We start from the raw sequence: 19344 nt of genomic DNA, 5'->3' as shown, positions 1-19344 counted from the left end.
TTTCTGTCTCTAGATTTGTTTGTTTTCTAGAATCTTATAGAATTCTATGTGCTTTGCATGACAGACCTCTTTTTCTTAGTGTAATTCTTTTGAGACTCAAACATGTTATAGCATGTTATAGATAGAACATGATCTTTTATTGCTAAGCATTCAGGACTTGGCTGTTACAAATAAAGCTGCTATATGAATTTCATGTCATTATATAGACATGTTTTCGTTTGTTTGGGGTAGAGCTTTACGAGAGGCATGGCTGGAAAAACAAAGGAGGGGGTAACAATGCTCAATAGGAAATGGACTCCTTACCTTACTCATGTAACTGTCACCCCTCTGTACAGCATCTTTACAATAAAAATATATATTAAAAAAGAGGAGTGGCTGGATCATATATGAAAGGGATCTTTAAGATTTTTTAAAGGGCCAAACTACTTTTCAATGTGGTTGAGGCTTTCTGTTCAGCTGCCTCCCTGCTGATATTTAGTGTGGCTAGTAGCCTTCATTTTAGTCACTATAGTAGATACTTAATGATATTGGAGATGTGGTTACAAATTGTTCTTTGTTAATAAAAAGTTAACATTTTTTCATGTTTGGCATCTTCCTTATTGAAGTACCTGCTCATATTTTCCTGAAATGCCTAAGTTAATGAAGAAAGATACTAGAGACATGAGTGGAAGATTCAGTTCTGTTAATGTGTCAGTTCTTTCCATTTTGATCTGTAGAGTCAATATAATTCTAATCAAAATTCCAACAGAAAATTTTAAGGCACTGAAAAAATTATTTTAAAATTAAATAATGTAAAAGAATAGCCAAAATAATTCTGAACAACTAAATTGGAAGAGTAACTCCACGTGATCTAAAGATTTATAAATCTGCAAAAAGATAGGTAGATAATTGGAATACTGAATTTAGAAATAGATCTAATGATTAGGCAGATAACTTTCTTCAAACTGTGGTACAGAATCTTTTCATTAAATGATGCTGCCAAACGATAAACTTTTAACTCATGTGAAAGTTAACTCACAACAGATTATAAACTTAATGTAAAGGCTAAAACTACAAAACTTCTAGAAACATTTTGCAGCTTCTTTTCTTTCTTTCCCTCTTTCTTTTCTGTTCTTTTCTTTGTGTGCAGGTGTGTGTATTTTTTGCAATGCTGGGATCAAACCTAGGGACTTTCACATGGTAAGTACCTACTTCACTTCTGAGCTACTTCTGTCTCTGTCAGTCTCAGATAGACAGAGAATCCTTAATAATACATCAGACACAGGTCCATAAAAGAAAAACAAACTGGTAATTGGACTTAATTAAAATTGAAAGGTACCAGTAGAGAATGGAAAGGTAAGCAGATCAGGAGAAAATATTTGGAAATCACATTGTACTTTGTATTCAGAATATGTAAAAACTCTCTAAATTCAATAAGATAACCCAAAATGGACAGTGTTTTACAATCTAGTTACTGAAAGGATAAACCTTTTACTGCCATTAAAAGCTGTATGTAAATTAACTAGTGGATAATGTCTCCTAAATACACTTACTCCTAACCCATACAGAATTGTAGAGAATTGAACTGATTGATGCCACCTGATTGCTACCCTCCTTCATTTCCTAATACTATCTTCCTCATCTGTGCAGTCAGCTTCAAAATGGTGCATCTTGACAAAACACCTCTCTCTCCTGCTCAGAGTTCTCCTAATAACTAAGATCAGAGAACTTTGTATGGGCCACAATTATATATAATAATTATATCATATAACAATTAAATAGTATATTATATATTACATGTAATGTATATAATATGTATTAATATGTAGTTATATTAATATATAGATATATAATATATTGATATGTATATTATATGTATTAAACTGTGGCCCCTATTCACACACACACACACACACACACACACGTGTGTGTATGCAGACCTAGAAATGTGAGCAATGTAGCCCCGTTAGAGCAACTCAACCAGTGAAGAATGGAAACTACTAAATAAATGCTCCTGGATTCCTCTGTTTTGGAGGGGAATTCTAGTAACTATTTCCACAGCTCCTCTAGCAACTCCTCTAGCAACTATTTCCACAGCTCCTCACATTATTAACCTGAGTGACTGGCTTTAAAATACATCTTTTTGCTTTCCCTTCTTTTTTTTCAGCAAGTAGATTATTTTTAAAATTTTTATTTTATTGTAAAATGCTGTGCAGAGGGGTTCCAGTTACATGAGTAAGACAATGAGTACATTTCTTGAAGAGCATTGTTACCCCTTCCTTGTTGTTCTCCCACTATCCCTTCCCACCCCCACCTCCTTGCTCCTCCCGCCATGCCCCCCACTCTCCCACGGAAGCTGTAAAGTTCATTTCTAGTATAGTGTGTTGTGGGTATCATTGTTGCAATGGGTCATCCTGTGTCCTGTTTAAGCGTTTTGTTATTCCCCTTCCCCTCCCCAAATTAGACAAGTGTATATACAAGATTTGGGTACCAAAATCAAATACTGTGACAACAGGGGGTACACCATAGGGGGAAGAACATACATAGGAAACAAATCACATAGTACATTAAAAACAACAACAACAAAGAAAGACTTCTTGTGTCCCTGTCTTGGGGTTCATTTCACTTAGCATCATCTTATCTGGTCACATGTATATAGCTTTTGAGCTTTTCTTCTCATCTGCTAAAATTATTCTAGACATATACTAATTATTGCAAATGAGGGAAACCATGGGACCTATGTTTCTTTGGGTCTAGCTTACTTCACTTAATATGAATTTTTCCAAATCTTTCCATTTCCTAACAAATGGGAGGTGTCATTCTTTCTGATGGAAGGTGTACTTCTCTTTCCCAGTTCCTTTAGTTCACTTACACAGACTGCCCCACCCAACCTCTTGTCTCAGACTTTGCCTTCTAGTAGGATCTCATACTCATTATCACTGCCATATGGTACAAATAAAAGGGGTCTAGGACGTGGGTCCAAATGTACCAATCATGCTTTTCATTCAGAAATTTATCTTCTTAAAGAAAAATCCTGATATTTGCTCATTGCTTGAGTTGCTCTTTCAAGATTAAATAAAACCTACCTGTATTATAAATGATTTACCAAGAAATTTAAATTGGTAGGCTGTAACAAACTACTTTTAAGTTATTTCCGTGACTAGAGAATTTTAATCTTCTTCATAGCTGCTGTCTACTTCCTTTGACTTGACACGACTATTTGAAAAAATTTCTGTGGCTTATGTTCAACTGATAGTGGACTATAGTCACTGTTTAGCTGTACTGTACCTCCTGTTTTTAGAACAGAAGACAAGTGTTTCTCCACTTCAGTAAGAGAGATCAACTCATCTAGGCATGGAACATGCAACATAAATTTGGCAAAATTTACAAGATACACTGATTACAATAAGTACTCTAGCATTAAAAACTATTCAAGAAACAGAATAAGTTGCTTACTTTTAGCCAGACAGACTTTCTATTGGCTCATAATCTTGGAGTTTTCACTTCGCTTATTTTAAATAGTTTCTAAAGTCCTTAATTATTCATAAGCTTTTGTACTTTTTTTCAGAAATGCTTATTTGAAACAGTATCTAAAGCCTTTGATTATTCTTACACTTTCATGCTGTTTATATCAGAAATATTTAAATACTTCTGTCTTTTCAAGAATACCACATTAGTTTAGAAGAAACTTCAAGCTTTGTTTAAAAGTAAAAATATAGGGCTGGGAAGGTGGCTCAGTGGTAGAGCGCTTGCCTTGCATGCCTGAGACCCTGGGTTCGATTCCTCAGGACCACATAAGCAAAAAGGAAAAAGCCAGAAGTGGCGCTGTGGCTCAAGTGGTAGAGTGCTAGCCTTAAGCTGAAGAGCTGAGGGACAGCGCCCAGGCCCAGAGTTCAGGCCCCACGACCGGACCCAAAAAAAAAAAAAAAAAGTAAAAATATAAATTGTGTTTGAAAATCACTGATGGCTTTACCTTTTACTTGAGATGTCTTTAAGCTAATTGCTACAAAATTGAGTAAAATTAAATTTTAAAAAATCATAATTTTATTGTTAAAAAATAGATGAAAGTAGGCTGAGGATGTTACTTAGTGGAAAATCATGGGGCTACCATTTATGAGGAGGCCTTAGGATCAGAGCAATTACACAAGGAAAACAGACAAAATAAATAGGAAGAAATAACTAAAGCTTTTTCTTATTTTTTTGTTTACTTATGTCTGTAAAGCTATTTGCTAATAATGTTTAAAGCAGCTTAGTAAAATTATAAGTGGCACTGTATTTAACTTCATTTTTGTAGCCAAAAAAATGAAATACTACCTTTATACTCAAACTGTACAGAATCTATACTCAATCCATTATATATATATGATATACATTAATGAAGTTATATTTTGATCATTTTAAATTACAAGTTAACTTCCATACATATAGTTTCACACGCATCTTAATAAAATGCATTGTTTTAGAAACCATTTTGATAAAGGTATTTAGCCTAGTGACAATAAAAATAATCATGTTAGCAGGAACAGGGGTGAAGAGAGATGAAGTCGAGACTTTTTTACCTTTTAGAGTCCAGTTTCTAACTGAAATGAAACAGAGCTTAAAATTCTAAATTGAGTGTATTTTGAGGGAAAGATTATCTCCTGTTGGTAGAGTGCCATATAACTTATAGAGCTTTCATCTTTCCACAGAGCTCCTTAATAAGCATTCATAGTCAGTTCTTGGCAGGATTAGAATCACTGAAGGCATTCTGGGATGTTATGGATGAAATCGATGAGAAGACCTGGGTGCTGGAGCCAGAAAAACCTACTCGGAGTGCGACAGCACGCAGAATTGTAATAGGTAGGGAGAAAGGTTTCAAAATTCAGGTGTTTGATTTTATTTTGTATTATTTATAAAAGGGAATTTAAAGATGACAGTTGAAGTCTTAGATGAAACTTTGTATGAAGTCATGTATTAAAACTTTTTTGGGAAAAAACTCATTTCTTACTGCATATTTATGTAAATACTTTAGGTGAAAAGGGCTAGTACTGAGGTGTTTCATTATAAAAGGTGATGATCCAATGGAAGTAACATTGAGAGACAGTGTTTAATTAGCTCTTAATTAGCACAAGAATAGTGGGGCAGGTTATTCAAAATGTACATTAGTTAGAACAAAAAAAAAAAAACCCTGTGTTTCAAGTAATGAAGTCTTCATCTGTGAGATTCAGACAAAATTGGTGTGAACAGATCTGGGAATATTCGTAAAGGATAAAAAATCCTGAAGATGGAGTTGGCTAGCAGATAAAAATGGCACAAAATAAAAATTGGATGTATTTCATATACTGTCTTTATTATAAATATATGCAATTAATGAGTAAGATAGAGTACAGCAATAACTAGTCCTTTACTGGTATCATATTCTCTTGACTATTAAATGATTATTTCCATTATAAGGAAAAACAAAACCTAAGTCAGTTTAAACGTTAGCAATCTTCAAGATTTTTGTATTTTAAACTATATTTGTGTCCACACTAAATACCATGACTGGTTTTAAGCTCTCCATGTATCTTTTTTTCTGTTTCTTCCTAGTCTAAGGAGGTATGTTTTTGAAAAGCCTATCTTCTGATGGATAATGGGAAATTCTGATATAAATAATACTCATGTTAGTGAACAACTTTTATCTTTTACCCCAAAGGCATAATAGTTTATCTTGGGCCAGGAGTGTGTGACATAGAGTGATGTATTGTTATGAGAAGAAGAAAGTGTACTAACTGCAGTTTTACAAGTAGTATTGTTATTTTCTCATTTTGAAAAAGTGTAATAGTACTTAATTTGGGATAATTAACCAAATTATGATATACTTGTGAACAAGTAGATATTAATAATGAAAATATTTTCTGTAGAGAAATGTTGCAATTTATTATTTTCATGGCCCATGATAGTTTAAAAAATATATTTTCATAATGTTCATTATAAGCAGCTTACTTGTTATTCAGCCTATCTTTCGTTGTGATTTTCCTTCCTTCATATATTTATTTTCTGTCCCAGAGCCATTTTCAGCAAATTATTTGAAAGATTATTTAACATAGCTATTGTTTAATTGATAGTACTTTCTGAAGCCATTTAGTTGAAGACACTGCTAAAGACTAAGAAGAAATTTGTATGCATTACAAAAAATTACATAGTTATTAATAAATGCTACATAGGACAACTTTGAGTTCTTATTTTCTCATTGAATGTCTATATTTTTTAATCCTGATCACCATTTTGTCAGGTTTGTATTGTTTGCATTTACATTATTGCCAAGATTAATTAGCAAAAGGCTTATTCTATAGTATATAGGAATTACCAAAAAACTTTTAAAATAAAAATGAAGTTCAGGTTGATCCTAATAATTATACTACATTACTTCACAAATTAATATTAGAGATTTGTACTATGATACAACTAAAACTTTCTGAAGAATCTGATGCTAAGTAGAAATAAATTTTTCTGAAATTCTGGAAAATAGCTTACTTTTTTATTAAATGAATAGTTGACATTTTTGCCATTATTTACATTTGACAATTTATGAAATATAAATTTTATAAAGAACATCATGTAATCTAGATAACAACTTCTTAACTTTGTGCTATTTTTATTAAAAGCCTTTATCACTCCATAGATAAATGTTATTTAAGGTGTAGGGGTGTGTGTGTGTGTGTGTGTGTGTGTGTGTGTGTGTGTGTGTGTGTGTGTGTGTGTGTGTGTGTGTGTGTGTGTGTGTGTGTGTGTGTGTGTGTGTGTGTGTGTGTGTGTGTGTGTGTGTGTGTGTGTGTGTTTTCCTGGGGCTTGAACTCAGGGCCTAGGTGCTCTAATTGTGTTTGGTTGCTCAAAGCTAGCAGCTGAGCTACAGCTCCACTTCCAGCTTTTTTTGATGCTTAATTGGAAATAAGAGTCTCATGGACTTTCTTGCCTGGTCTGGCTTTGAACTGCAGTCTTTGGATTGCAGCTTCCTGAGTAGCATGACCCACTGGTGCCTGGTGTTGAATATTTTACTGTAATAGAATTGACCCAAATACCAATTAAATTTAACCATATTAGTTTATAAATTGGCTGATTCTTGAAAATTTTGATCTAGTGATAATAATAATATAAAATTAGGTTTTTTTTTTGTGAAAACATGCCATATTTACCTTCATGAAAACATTTGTTTGGGTTACTCTTTCAGTGGGTAGAGTATGAAATAGGCAGCAAAACAGACGTTTGTATTTTTTGTTGGCTTGTTTAGTGATCTGTTCCCACTTTAGACACTAATCTTCTTTTATTTTAGGGAATAATGCTTCCATAAATATAGAGGTAGACCCCAGACATCCTACCATGCTTCCTGAGTGCTGCTTTCTTGGAGCTGATCATGGTATGAGATTGAGAATTAAGTATTTTGAGCAGAATTATAAAATCTCTGTGGAACAATGTTAATGCATTTTAAAATAGTAAAACAAATTCTAATGGTAATTATTTCTCATTACTGAACTGTATACTGTTTAACATATGCGATTTTAAAAATCTCAAATGAAATAGTTGAGAAACAAATTGTGGATCAAAAGAAGAGCAACAAAACGTGGTAAATTATTCAACTTTTTCTTTTCCCCCCTGAAGTGGTAAAACCCCTGGGAATTAAGCTGAGCAAGAACATGCATTTGTGGTAGGTACCTTGACAATAAAATTACATTTCTATGATTTTATAAACTTTATAGCAGAATTTTTTTCCTGCTTTCAGGGATCCAGAAAATAGTCTGTTACAAAATTTGAAAGATGTTTTAGAAATTGATTTTCCACCTCGTACTATTCTGGAAAAATGTGTAAGTGTTATCAGTGCTTCGATATTTTATGTACTGTTCCATAATAAAATTTAAATGTTTCTCTAAGAAAAACCAGTCTGAGAAGGGAGGGAATTGAAAGATGTTATAACTCAGACCTCTGAACTACAAGTTAACAGTTGCATCAAAGAACTAGTTAACCTTTGATAGGTGGTTTTCACTGTATTTTATTCATGGTCTTCAACAGTAAAATGATTGATGACAGACAATAAACAGTCCAAAGTAGCTAATGAGATGTTTGGATTTTCTATATTATCTGCATATGTATCACTGAAATAAAGTTCTAATTAGTTTGATATAAGTGTGAAGGATAGCAATGCATTTTTTCAAGATGAACAGAAACCACTATTATTGTAAAGATAATAAATGTAGAACTGATTTTTTACAAAGCTGGTACGATTGTAGAAACTTAAGTGGTGTTAATATTTTTTTATTTTTCTGTATTTGTAGAATTGTGAAGCTAAATAATGACTAGCTAATGCTAATTCCTATCTTCACACACTTTACATACATAATTATGTATATGGGAAAATTGCTCAAACCCAAAAATCTCACCAGCCAAACTACATGTAAAGGAAAGAGTTTCACAAAGTATCTTTGTTGGATGTTAACTAGTGATGTGATTGTATTGCTATAGTATAGCAATATAGTGACTTCTGTATAAATCTAAAATTATAAACCTTTACTATTATCCATATTACATAGTTATTCCTTTGTACATCTTAAACAAATTTACTTAAAATATTAAGCATTTTTTTCTTTTGAAGGATTTTACTATGGATTGTGGAATCTGTTATGCTTATCAACTTGATGGTGCTATTCCTGATCAGATGTGCAATTATTCCCAGTGTGGACAGCCTTTCCACCAAATATGCTTATATGAGGTACAACTAGAATAAATTAAGAACAATATCTGCAAGATGTTTAGTAATTCCAACATAGAAAAGTATGTGTATTTGAAATTCACAGAACCTAAAATTTGCTTACTCAAGTGTTGCCTGCTTTTGCTATTAGCTCCTTTTCTTCGCTATGCTCATGTGCATCATTTCCTTTCTTTCAAAAATTAGGGTTTTGTTTCCTTTTTATTGTTATTATCAAGGTGATGTACAAAGGGATTACAGTTACATATCAGGTACAAATTTCATTTCTTTTTTAGACAATGTCACCCTGTCCCTTGCTCTCTCCTAGTTGCATCATTTCTTCATCATAGATATTAATGAATACATGCCCCAAAGTATCTAAGAACTTAGAGAATCTACTGAAAATCATGAATGAATAAATTCACTTTCCCATGCCACTACAATTTGAACCCTGTAGATTCATTCATCCAGGAAGAGCAATAAAATGAAAAGATGACAGCTGTTTCTCATTTGGCTGTTAAGTATAGAATAAATACAGTAATCATACTTTTGATATTAAAAATGCATTTTTTGTGATCAGAATGGCCAATATTATTCAGTTAATGCTGTTTTATTTACTGCTTATTTACTATATGCTGTCAGCTTTCATTGTGTCTTTTGTCATTTGACAGTTTATATTATTAACTGGGAATCTATGTAGAAAACACCTTCAAGTTGTATAGGGCTTTCAGTTCTCAAGAGTCTTCCTTCGTATCATGCCTTTACTACTTTTGTTATTAGAGGCGGTAGTTAGTGTTACCTGCACTTTACCAATGGAGAACTTAGGAACACACATTAGTTTACCTTACATAAAAATCATTAAGCACCAAGTCTATAGAATTCTAAGGGAATATGTGCTTGCTTTTGTAATAATATTCAAATTTTTAATGTCTTTAACTAGTGGAATAAGAATTTACCTGTAGTTAAAGACCAGAATTAAGACCTAAATTTTTTTTAAACCTATAATGTCTTTTACAATGTAAAATAAGTGATTAATGGCTCTATATATGTAAACTACTTGAATACATTTATTTCTGTGTATGTCTATTTGGGAGTAAACTATATAATTATCAGATTCTTAAATGGTCCCATGGTTTCTTTATAAACCAGTAGTTTGCACTTTAGTTTTCACTTTTGGTCCCCCCCACATAGTCTTATTTGTATTGATACCAGGACTTGACCTCAGTGTTTGCACTGTGGCTCCACTTTGTTGCTCACAGTTGATGGTATACCACTTGTACCATCCCTCAAGTCCAGCATTTTGCCGATTATTTAAAAAAGAATTTCACAGATGCTTTCTGCCCAGATGGCTTTAGGTCACGATCCTCCAGGTCTCAGCCTCCTGAGTCCCTAAGATTACAGGCATGAACTACCAGTAGCCATTTCAGTATAGTATCTGCTATTGGCTCAAGAAATGTATCTCTTATTCTTGCCAAACACAATTCAGAAGATAATGTTCTGGAAAAACAACAACAGTGTACTGAAAAGGAAAGGAAGAATACTCTTTGGTGTTATCTGCAATCATGCTGATAGGATTCCTTTACCTTCTTTTTAATCTTCAGTGGTTGAGAGGCCTCCCCACTAGTAGACAGAGTTTTAACATTCTATTTGGAGAATGTCCATACTGCAGTAAGGTAAGCAAATTGTTAATCATATTTCATAAAATGTGCCTAGCTTTTAGTAATATATTGTAGAAAATAGATGTATTAGTTTATATTTTTTAAATTATTTTTTTGGGGGGCCAGACCCGTGGCTTGAACTTGGGGCCTGCCTGGACACTGCCCCTGAGCTTTTGTGCTCTAATATTTGAGCCACAGCTCCACTTCTGGTTTTTGATAGTTAATTGGAGATAAGAGTCTCATGGACTTTTTTGCCCAGTCTTGCTTCAAACTGTCATCCTCAGGTCTTAGCCTCCTGAGTAGCTAGAATTATAGTCATGAGCCACCAGTGCATGACTTATTTTTTTCAAATATTGTTTAAACAATAAGAAGGTAAGTTTGTATGAGATAAATCATCGGTCGTGAGGCTTGAACTCTTGGCTAGGGTGCTGTCCCTGCACTCTTCAGCTTAAGGCCAGCACTCTACCACTTGAGCCACAGGACCACTTCCGGTTTTCTAGTGGTTTATTGGAGGTAAGAGTCTCACGGAGTTTCCTGTCCGGGCTGGCTTTGAATTGTGATCCTCAGATCTCAGCCTCCTGAGTAGCTAGGATTACAGGCGTGAGCCACCATGCCCGGCTTCTAGATTTTTTTAAGTAATCTGAATGTCAGAAAACTATGGTCCAAACTGTATAGTACATTGTTTCTAGTATGCAGTAATTTTATTATTCGAGTGTCTAAAAAATTTGTTAAAATAAATTTTTTCTTTTTAAGCCAATTACCTTGAAAATGTCTGGGAGGAAACCCTGAAATAAGAGTGTAATATTCTGTGAAGAACTGGACATGTTAAAGTTGTCAGAGAGATTTTATTTGATATCTTCAGAGAAGATATAAAGCAAGACATACTAACATCAAAAGCAAAAGTATGGTGATGCCATAATAATATATATCTTCCTTTGTTTCTTCGCTCAGAGTAAACTGGGAAACTGTAGGCCAGAGTCCTTTAGAACTTTCTAAATCTGTGACTGTGTTAGTATATGTATAACAAGATGGAGACCTTGACTTCTTGATCACACCCTGACTGGCAAAATTTTGATAGGGATCACAAAATGAATTTTGACATTCCATATAATTATATTTTTGTGGGAAGTTCTTTACTCCATTGAAAAGTTCTGAAGATTCAGGATGTTTTTGTCTTCTCCTTGTGCTTTCCTATGGAAAAATAGTTTATTAGAACTGAGGTACCTAAGTATATAATGTACATACGCTAAAGAATGTTAAATAAAACTTGTTAGCATAACTAAATCAGGTAATTTGGATCGTTCTTTTAAACCATGTGAATAGGCTCCGTCAAATAATTGATAATCTAAAAGTTGATAGAATATGGAAACTGAAGTGGGGGGGGGAGGGATGGTAGGGGAGAAACAAAGGAGGAGGCAACAATGCTGGATAAGAAACGTACTCATTACCTTGCCCATGTAATTGTAACCCCTCTGTACAGTATTTTCACAATAAAAAACATAAAAACAAACAAACTAGTCCTGAGCTGGGAAGGTGGCTCAGTGGTAGAGCACTTGCCTTGCATGCTTGAGGCCCTGGGTTCGATTCCTCAGGACCACATAAGCAAAAAAGAAAAAAGCCGGAAGTGGTACTGTGGCTCAAGTGGTAGAGCGCTAACCTTGAGCTGAAGAGCTGAGGGACAGTGCCCAGGCCCAGAGTTCAGGCCCCACGACCAGACACCCCCCCCCAAACAAACAAACAAACAAACTGGGCCTAATCTTGTGGGGGTAAGATAGTCATAATTAGAAAACTTTTTGGTCAAAGATTCTTAACCTTTGGCATATCATGACAACTTGATGATTTCTGCTTTTTACTGACCAGAGGCTGAGGCAGTTACCTAGCAAAACTGTCTCACAGATAGAAGTGGGGGTCATATCTCTTGAAAAGTTACAGGCAGAGATCAACCACTATAGATACTAGACAAACTTAACTAGTTCCTTATATACATGTTTTATGAGTTGCCTTAAGCCTTAGGAATCAGTATCTTGCTTGCCATTTAACCCAGTTGCCTGGTTTCTGCATCACTTTGGGAACCTCTTAATTGCTTTCTTCTTGTACTATCTGTCAAGTAATTTAGAAGAAAAAACCCCATAAAACCAAGCCAAAAATACTTCCATCTTCTTCACATTAGTTTCACCAAGAAACATCTGTTTAAGTACCATCGTTTTCCACCTCTAAACTGCCACCCTTCCAACAGCCTTCAGTTTCCTACTCCCTATATAAAAAGGTCACTTTTTGAATGTTCTCAGTTTTAGAAGGTGAGAAAGGATTTCTATAAGATATGTAAAACAAACAGATGTTTTGACAGCACTTGGATTTCCTATTAAATAAATTACTTGAGACTCAGATAACTAACGTTAAATGATTCTACTGTCTTGAGAGCTAACAAAATCATACTAATGTAGTTTTCCTCAAGTTGTCAGATTTATTCACTAGAGAGAAAAGAAGTGAATAGTTATCCCAGCATACCTATAAATCATTTCTCACACAAAGAGCAAGAATGATGGCATCAAAACATATTTCCAAGGGATGAGAACTGCTTTCTAAAGGCTTTAGTAACAAATAACATTTACATACAGAGATTATATGTGAAAGCTGAAGATAACCACCTATTTAAGAACAGAATAAGAATAGAAATCAAGATACTAAAATATCAAGAATCATCTACTATATAATCTATAAACTTGACATCTTTTGGCAGACTGAATAACATTAAAATGGAAAGATGGTACACTGAGAGATCTGACTGGATATAGTAGGATATGGAAAATTTTTCCTCACTTGGCCACCTACATATTTTGTGCATAAAGTTTTGTTATGACACAGCTACATCCATTTGTTTACAGTCTGTCTGTGGCTGCCTTTCCATTAAAAAGAGTATAAACTTAAAATATTTTCTGTGTATCAAGCCAATTTGTCTGGACTATAGATGTACTTCAGTGATGGAGTACTTGCCTAGCATGTGAGAGAAACTGGATTTGATCTGCAGCACTGGGAACAAAAAACAAAAAAACCCACAAAACAACAAAAGAAAAGCAAAGAAGTTTGTTGGTCCCTGGCCTTTGGCATTCTTCAAATGTGAAAAGGAAAAATTGTTTGTAATCTTAAAAATGGAAATTTTCTCTGGAGGTAAAGGTGGACTGGGAGTTGCTGAGATTCTGCTTCTCAAAACCATTGTAAAGTACTCCTGGTAGGCACACCACTTTGAGTAGTTGACACTTAATAAAATATTATAATCTGTTAATCTGTTCTGCTGCAGTGCTTGCTCTCAACTTATTGAAGATATTTAACCAATTCTGGAAACTATGAGAAGGTACTATTATCATCAGATGGATAACACCACAAACACTGATGACACACACAGTCATCCATGACAAACAATAATCCAGCTCCAAATGCTAATAGTGCAGCTTTAGGAAACCCTTAATCTCAATACTTATTAACCTTGAGCACACATTAGAATCAACTGTGGAGCTATGGAAAATATTAGTGCACCTCCACTCTGGCCATAAGTAGTGCCTATCAGATTTATTCCCTTGTTAATTATATTCTAGACCTAAACAGAAGATATGATCAAACTAAACAAATACATTAACTGCTAGAACAAAACTTTAACCTCTGGAATTCAGTAAAAATAGAGTGATCAGTACACAATATTTTACTATACACAGGACTCATGGAAATGCAAACCACAACCAGCAGAAAGAAGAATAGAATCCATATATGTCCCCGAGAGTATATCAAACATGGACAATATAACAACTACATAAGTATGTTCAAAGAATTAAAGAAAAAGCTAAACATAATTTGTGAACAGAGGATTCTTTGTAGTGATATGAAAATGGGCTTCTCAATGTCGGTGTGTGGGGGGGGAGGGGGGTATGATTGGGTGGGGGGGAGGGGGGAGGCTGGGAAGGGAGGTGAAGGGTAAACAAAGGAGGAGGCTGCAATGCTTGGTAAGAAATGTATGCATTATCCTGCCCATGTAATTGTAACCCCTCTGTACAGTATGTTCTCAAATAAAATAAAATAAAATTAAAAAAAAAAGAAAATGGGCTTCTAGAATGGAGAACCACAACAGAAAATTAAAACAGTAACACTGATCAAGATGCATTTTATACATAGGTTGATAATGTTGAGTTGCAATTTGTAATTATTTTATACAGCTACTTAAAGATAATAAAACTATATATAGAATCAATGAAACATAAAGCTAGTTCTTTGAAAAAATAAAGACAGACCCTAGCTCAGTTGACAAAAAAGAGGAGAGAAGACATTGAAATAAACACAATTTGAGATGACAGGTAATATTACAACCAACATCCAAGAAATCTAAAAGATTATGAGGGACTTCTTTCAAAGCCTAAACTCAAATCAGTTGGAAAATCTAACAAATGTATAAATTTCTGGAGACATACAAACTGCTTCAGGTGAACCAAGGATATAAACAACTTAAACAGACCCATTACACACAGTGCGATTGAGGAAGTAATAAAGCGTCTTCCAGCAAGTAAAGTCCAGGTCCTAATGGATGCACAGCTAAATTCTACAAGACTTTTAAAGATGAACTAACACCAGTACTCCTCAAATATTTCCATAAAATAGAAATGGAAGGATAAGTGCCAAACATGTTTTATGAAGCCAGCATTACATGCCTCTCCAAACCAGGTAGAACACAAGGAAAAAAGAGAACTATAGGCCAATCTCTCTGATGAACAAAGATGTCAAACTCCTTAGTTAAATACTAGCCAAAAGAATTCAGCAGCTGGGTGTTTTTAATGTATTTTTAATGTACTATGTGATTTTTTTTTGTTTCTTTTGTATGTTCTTCCCCCATGGTATAACCCCTGTTTTCACTGTGTTTGAATCTGGTGCCCTGCATCTTGTATGTACATTTTTCTCATTTGGGGAGGGGAAGAGAAATAACAAAATGCTGAAATAAGTATATAGGTTAACAATGAGATGTACAAGGAAGTATGTTGAAAACGAACTTAACAACTTGGGGCGGGGGGAAAGGATTGGGGGAGTTTGGGGATATGGGGAGGGAAGGGATGGTAGGGGAAAAACAAAGGAGGAGGTAACAATGCTCAATAGGAAATGTACTCATTACCTTACTCATGTAACTGTAACCCCTCTGTACAGTATCTTTACAATAAAAAATATATACAAAAATAAAAAGAATTCAGCAACTGGGCTGAGAATGTGGCTTAGTGGTAGAGTGCTTACCTAGCATATATGAAGCCCTAGGTTCAATTCCTCTACCACATAAACAGAAAAAGCCAGAAGTTGTATTGTGGCTCAAGTGCTAGAGCACAGAGAGCCTCAGGGACAGATTCCAGACCCTGAGTTTAAGCCCCAGGAATGGCCCAAAACAAGGAAGAATTCAGCAACTAATCAAAAAATTGTATAGTGTAACAAAGTAGATTTTATCCCAAAGAAACAAGGCTAGTTTAATATATGTAAATCAATAAACATAAACATCACATAAACAGAGCCAGAGACAATCACACAGTCATCTCAATAGATACAGAAAAAGCCTTAAACATATCCAACATCTATTCATGTTAAAAGCTTTGGAGAATTTAGGAGAAGGAACATACCTCAACATAATAAAGGCTATCATTGATAGACCAACAGCCGACATTATACTAAATGGTAAAATAAATAAATGAATAAAAATAAAACCATTTCTTCTAAAAATCAAGAACAAGGCAAGGATGTCCACTTTCTCCACTCCTTTTCAATGTAATTGTCGAATATAATCTCTTGTAGCAAGGCAAAAGAAAGACACAAAAGGGATTCATATAGGGAAAGATGACATGATTTTATATCTAAAGGACCTGAGAGACTCCATCCCCAAGCTCCTAGAGCTGATCAATAACTTTAGCAAAATAGCAGGATACAAAAATCAACCCACAATAATCAAAATCTTTTCTGTATACCAACAATGTACAAGCCATAGAGGGAAGTCAGGATAACAATTCCATTTGTAATAGACTCAAAAAACTATTTAAAATACTTAAGAATAAACCTAATCAAGGAAGCCAAAAGACCTCTAGTGAAAAGTATGATAGTCTGAAAAAAAGCAATAATAAATGACAACAGGAAATGGAAAGACCTCCCAGGTTCATGGAGGTAGACTTAATATTGTAAAAATGTCCATACTGTCAAAGGCAGTCTACAAATTTAATCAATCTAATCAAAATTCCAATGATGTTCTTCACTGAGAAGGAGAAAACAATCTAAAAATGCATATGGAACAACAAAAGACTTCTATTAGCCAAACAATTCTGGGCAAAAAAAAAAGCAATACTGGTGGTATCATGATCCCAGACCTCAAACTATAATACAGAGCTATAATAATAACTTGGTACTGGCACACCAACAGGTCTGAAGAGAAATAAAGCCATACACTTAAAATATTGCAAGATGGAGTAGGGGAAACAGTAGAACTTACAGGTAGAAGTAGGAACTTTTTGAAGACTCCCAGGGTCCCAGCAGATAGAAGAGACTTGACAAATTGGATTACATCAAAATAAAAAGTTTCTGCACAGCAAAGGATACAGTTATTAAAGAAAAACAGCCAGAAAACTAAGAAAATGTTTACCAGCAATATATCAACAGAGGCCTAATATCCAAAATATACAAAGAGCTCAAAAGATTAGCAGCCCCCCCCCCCAAAAAAAAGAAACAATCAACAAATGGGCAAAAGGAGCTTAAGAGAGACTTTTCAGAAGAAGCAAGAATGGCAAATAGCATTCCTGGCCATAAAGAAAATGAAAGTATCTGAGATTCTATCTTGCCCTAGTTTGGTTGGACAATGTCAAGAATTCAAACAGCTGGGTACCCATGGCTCATGCCTATAATCCTAGTTACTCAGGAGCCTTGAGATCTGAGGATTGGGGTTCAAAGCCAGCCTGGGCAAAAAATTACATGAGACTCTCTTATCTCCAATAAACTACTTAGAAAAAGTTGGAATTGGTCTGTGGCTCAAACAGTAGAGCACTAGCCTTGAGCACAAAGAGGCTCAGGGACAGCACCCAGGCTGTGAGTTCAATCCCCAGGACCTGCAAAAAAATAAATATAAAAATTCTAACAAAAAATATGGCAGAGTTGTGAGGGGAGAAAAGGAACCTTATTACAGAGTTGGTGGGAATATAAACTAATCCAACTGGAAGAAGGTTTGGTGGTTCCTCAAAAAAAACTAAACATGGAATTACCCTATGACCCAGACATACCACTCTGGGCATCTACCCAGATCATTATGTCAGGATATGGTAAAGATACTTGCACGTCCTTGTTCATTGATGTACTACTCACAACATCCAACAGATGAGTGGATCAATAGAATGTGGTTTATATAATACACAATGGAATTTTACTCATTCATTAGAAAGAATATATCATTTGCAGGGAAATATATGGAATTAGACCACCAAATCATGCTAAGTAAGGTAGGTCCAGCTCAGAGACAAACAGTACAAGTCTTCTCAGATGTGGAAGCCTGATCTAAAATATCACTGGACATGACAACCTATACCATACTACAAATTCACACACAGACTAAAGTAGGATACCCTTAGGGGAAGAACATAAAGGTGTAACTTCTCTGAGCATTTAAAATGCTATTTGTTGTTATTGTTGTTTGTTTTTGCTGGGTTATTTTTAGGTGGGACAAAAACAGGTGCAGAAAGAGGGAAGAAGGGTGAATAAATGCTGTCATGCTATTCAATATACAATACGGAGAAAATGAACTATGTAACTTGTAGGCAGGAATGGGAGGGAGAAAAGGGGAACAAGGGATGATAGAGCGACACTGTCCAGAAAAAGAAATGTACTCATTATCTGAATTATGAAATGGTACATTAGCAATAATATGTAAAAAACAAATTTTTGAATAGAGGAAAAAATACTAACAGCTAACTTTCTGGGTGTTAATGTTGATTTGAAAACTAAAGATTACCTTAGTATCTGATAAAAAAAATGTAAAGTACTCTAAAATACATATATTCAGAACTCAAGTCAGCGATTAAATCCTATGACAAATTGATAAAGTCAAAACTGAAAACATTTTTAATTTGATGATAAATATCAAACCAAAGACGATCATCTGTAGACAAAGATTAAAAGCAAATCTCCAGTGCATCCAGAAAGATACAGTAACAAGTCATCTTTCTGTCACTATGATGTAACAGCTGAACCATCTTGAAAGGATAGGTTTTCACTCTCCATTTCAGAGCTTTCAGTCTAAGGTCACCTGGCCCTGTGGCCTTCAGCTTTTGTGTTCAGACAGTATGTCATGGCCTGGTAAAGAAAACTGTTTGCCCCATGGCAGCTAGTGAAACAAAGGAAAGGGATGAGGTTCCAATGACTTCTGCCTTCCCTCCTGATTTCCTCCTACCAAGCTCCACTTCTCAAAAGTTTCACCACCTCCTACTAGCACCATGGGCTAGACCACACATGGGCCTTTGGAGGACATTCAAGACCCATTTGTTAGGAAATGGAAAGACTTGGAAAAAATTCTATTAAGTGAAGTAAGCCAGGCCCAAAGAAACACAGGTCCCATGGTTTCCCTTATTTGCAATAACTAATATGTCTGAGACAAGCAGAAAAGGTCAGGTAAGATGATATTAGGTGAAATGAACCCCAAGATAAGCACACAAGTGGTTTTTTCTTTCTTGCTGTTTTTTCTAACATATTTATAAGGTTACTGTTTTGTTGCTTTGTATGTCCCTCCCCCATGGTATAACCCCTGTTTTCACTGTATTTGATGTTGGTATAATTTGGGGAGGGGAAGGGAAAAAAAACAAATTGGTTAAGTAGGGATATTGGTGGGTCCATTGCAACAATGAGATGTAGAAAATGCTATGTTGAAAAACGAACTTTACAACTTTGGCTGGGGGTGGGGATTGTAGTTGTGGAGCTGGGAGGGCAGGGATGGTAGGGGAAAAACAAAGGAAGAGGCAACAA

At 34.9% G+C, this 19344-nt stretch overlaps 2 protein-coding genes across 7 annotated transcripts in view; one reads left to right on the top strand and one right to left on the bottom strand.

Annotated features, from left to right (window-relative positions):
* Nucleotides 1–11174, top strand: part of Fancl (FA complementation group L) — a 51261-nt gene extending 40087 nt beyond the window's left edge. Inside the window, exons 8-14 of the mRNA XM_070025683.1 lie at nucleotides 4668–4818; nucleotides 7271–7354; nucleotides 7597–7642; nucleotides 7718–7799; nucleotides 8585–8701; nucleotides 10279–10350; nucleotides 11089–11174. Of these exons, the coding sequence (XP_069881784.1) occupies nucleotides 4668–4818; nucleotides 7271–7354; nucleotides 7597–7642; nucleotides 7718–7799; nucleotides 8585–8701; nucleotides 10279–10350; nucleotides 11089–11124 (588 nt within the window). The 3' untranslated portion in view covers nucleotides 11125–11174. The remainder of the gene's footprint in view (nucleotides 1–4667; nucleotides 4819–7270; nucleotides 7355–7596; nucleotides 7643–7717; nucleotides 7800–8584; nucleotides 8702–10278; nucleotides 10351–11088) is intronic.
* The window catches only part of Vrk2 (VRK serine/threonine kinase 2), a 113492-nt gene that overhangs the window by 23354 nt on the left and 70794 nt on the right, over nucleotides 1–19344 (bottom strand). For 4 of the 6 annotated variants that reach the window (XM_070025679.1, XM_070025677.1, XM_070025678.1 and 1 more), the window contains one exon: nucleotides 11194–11526. The exons of the other annotated variants lie outside the window; for them this stretch is intronic. In XM_070025679.1, the coding sequence (XP_069881780.1) occupies nucleotides 11194–11526 (333 nt within the window). Of the gene's footprint in view, nucleotides 1–11193; nucleotides 11527–19344 lie in introns of those variants that run through there. 6 annotated transcript variants of the gene reach the window in all.

This window comes from Dipodomys merriami, unplaced genomic scaffold, assembly GCF_024711535.1.
Source record: "Dipodomys merriami isolate MVZ:Mamm:240054 unplaced genomic scaffold, mDipMer1.0.p SCAF_17, whole genome shotgun sequence".
In the NCBI taxonomy this organism is placed as follows: Eukaryota; Metazoa; Chordata; class Mammalia; order Rodentia; family Heteromyidae; genus Dipodomys; species Dipodomys merriami.
This window is presented reverse-complemented; position numbering and strand designations above follow the sequence as displayed.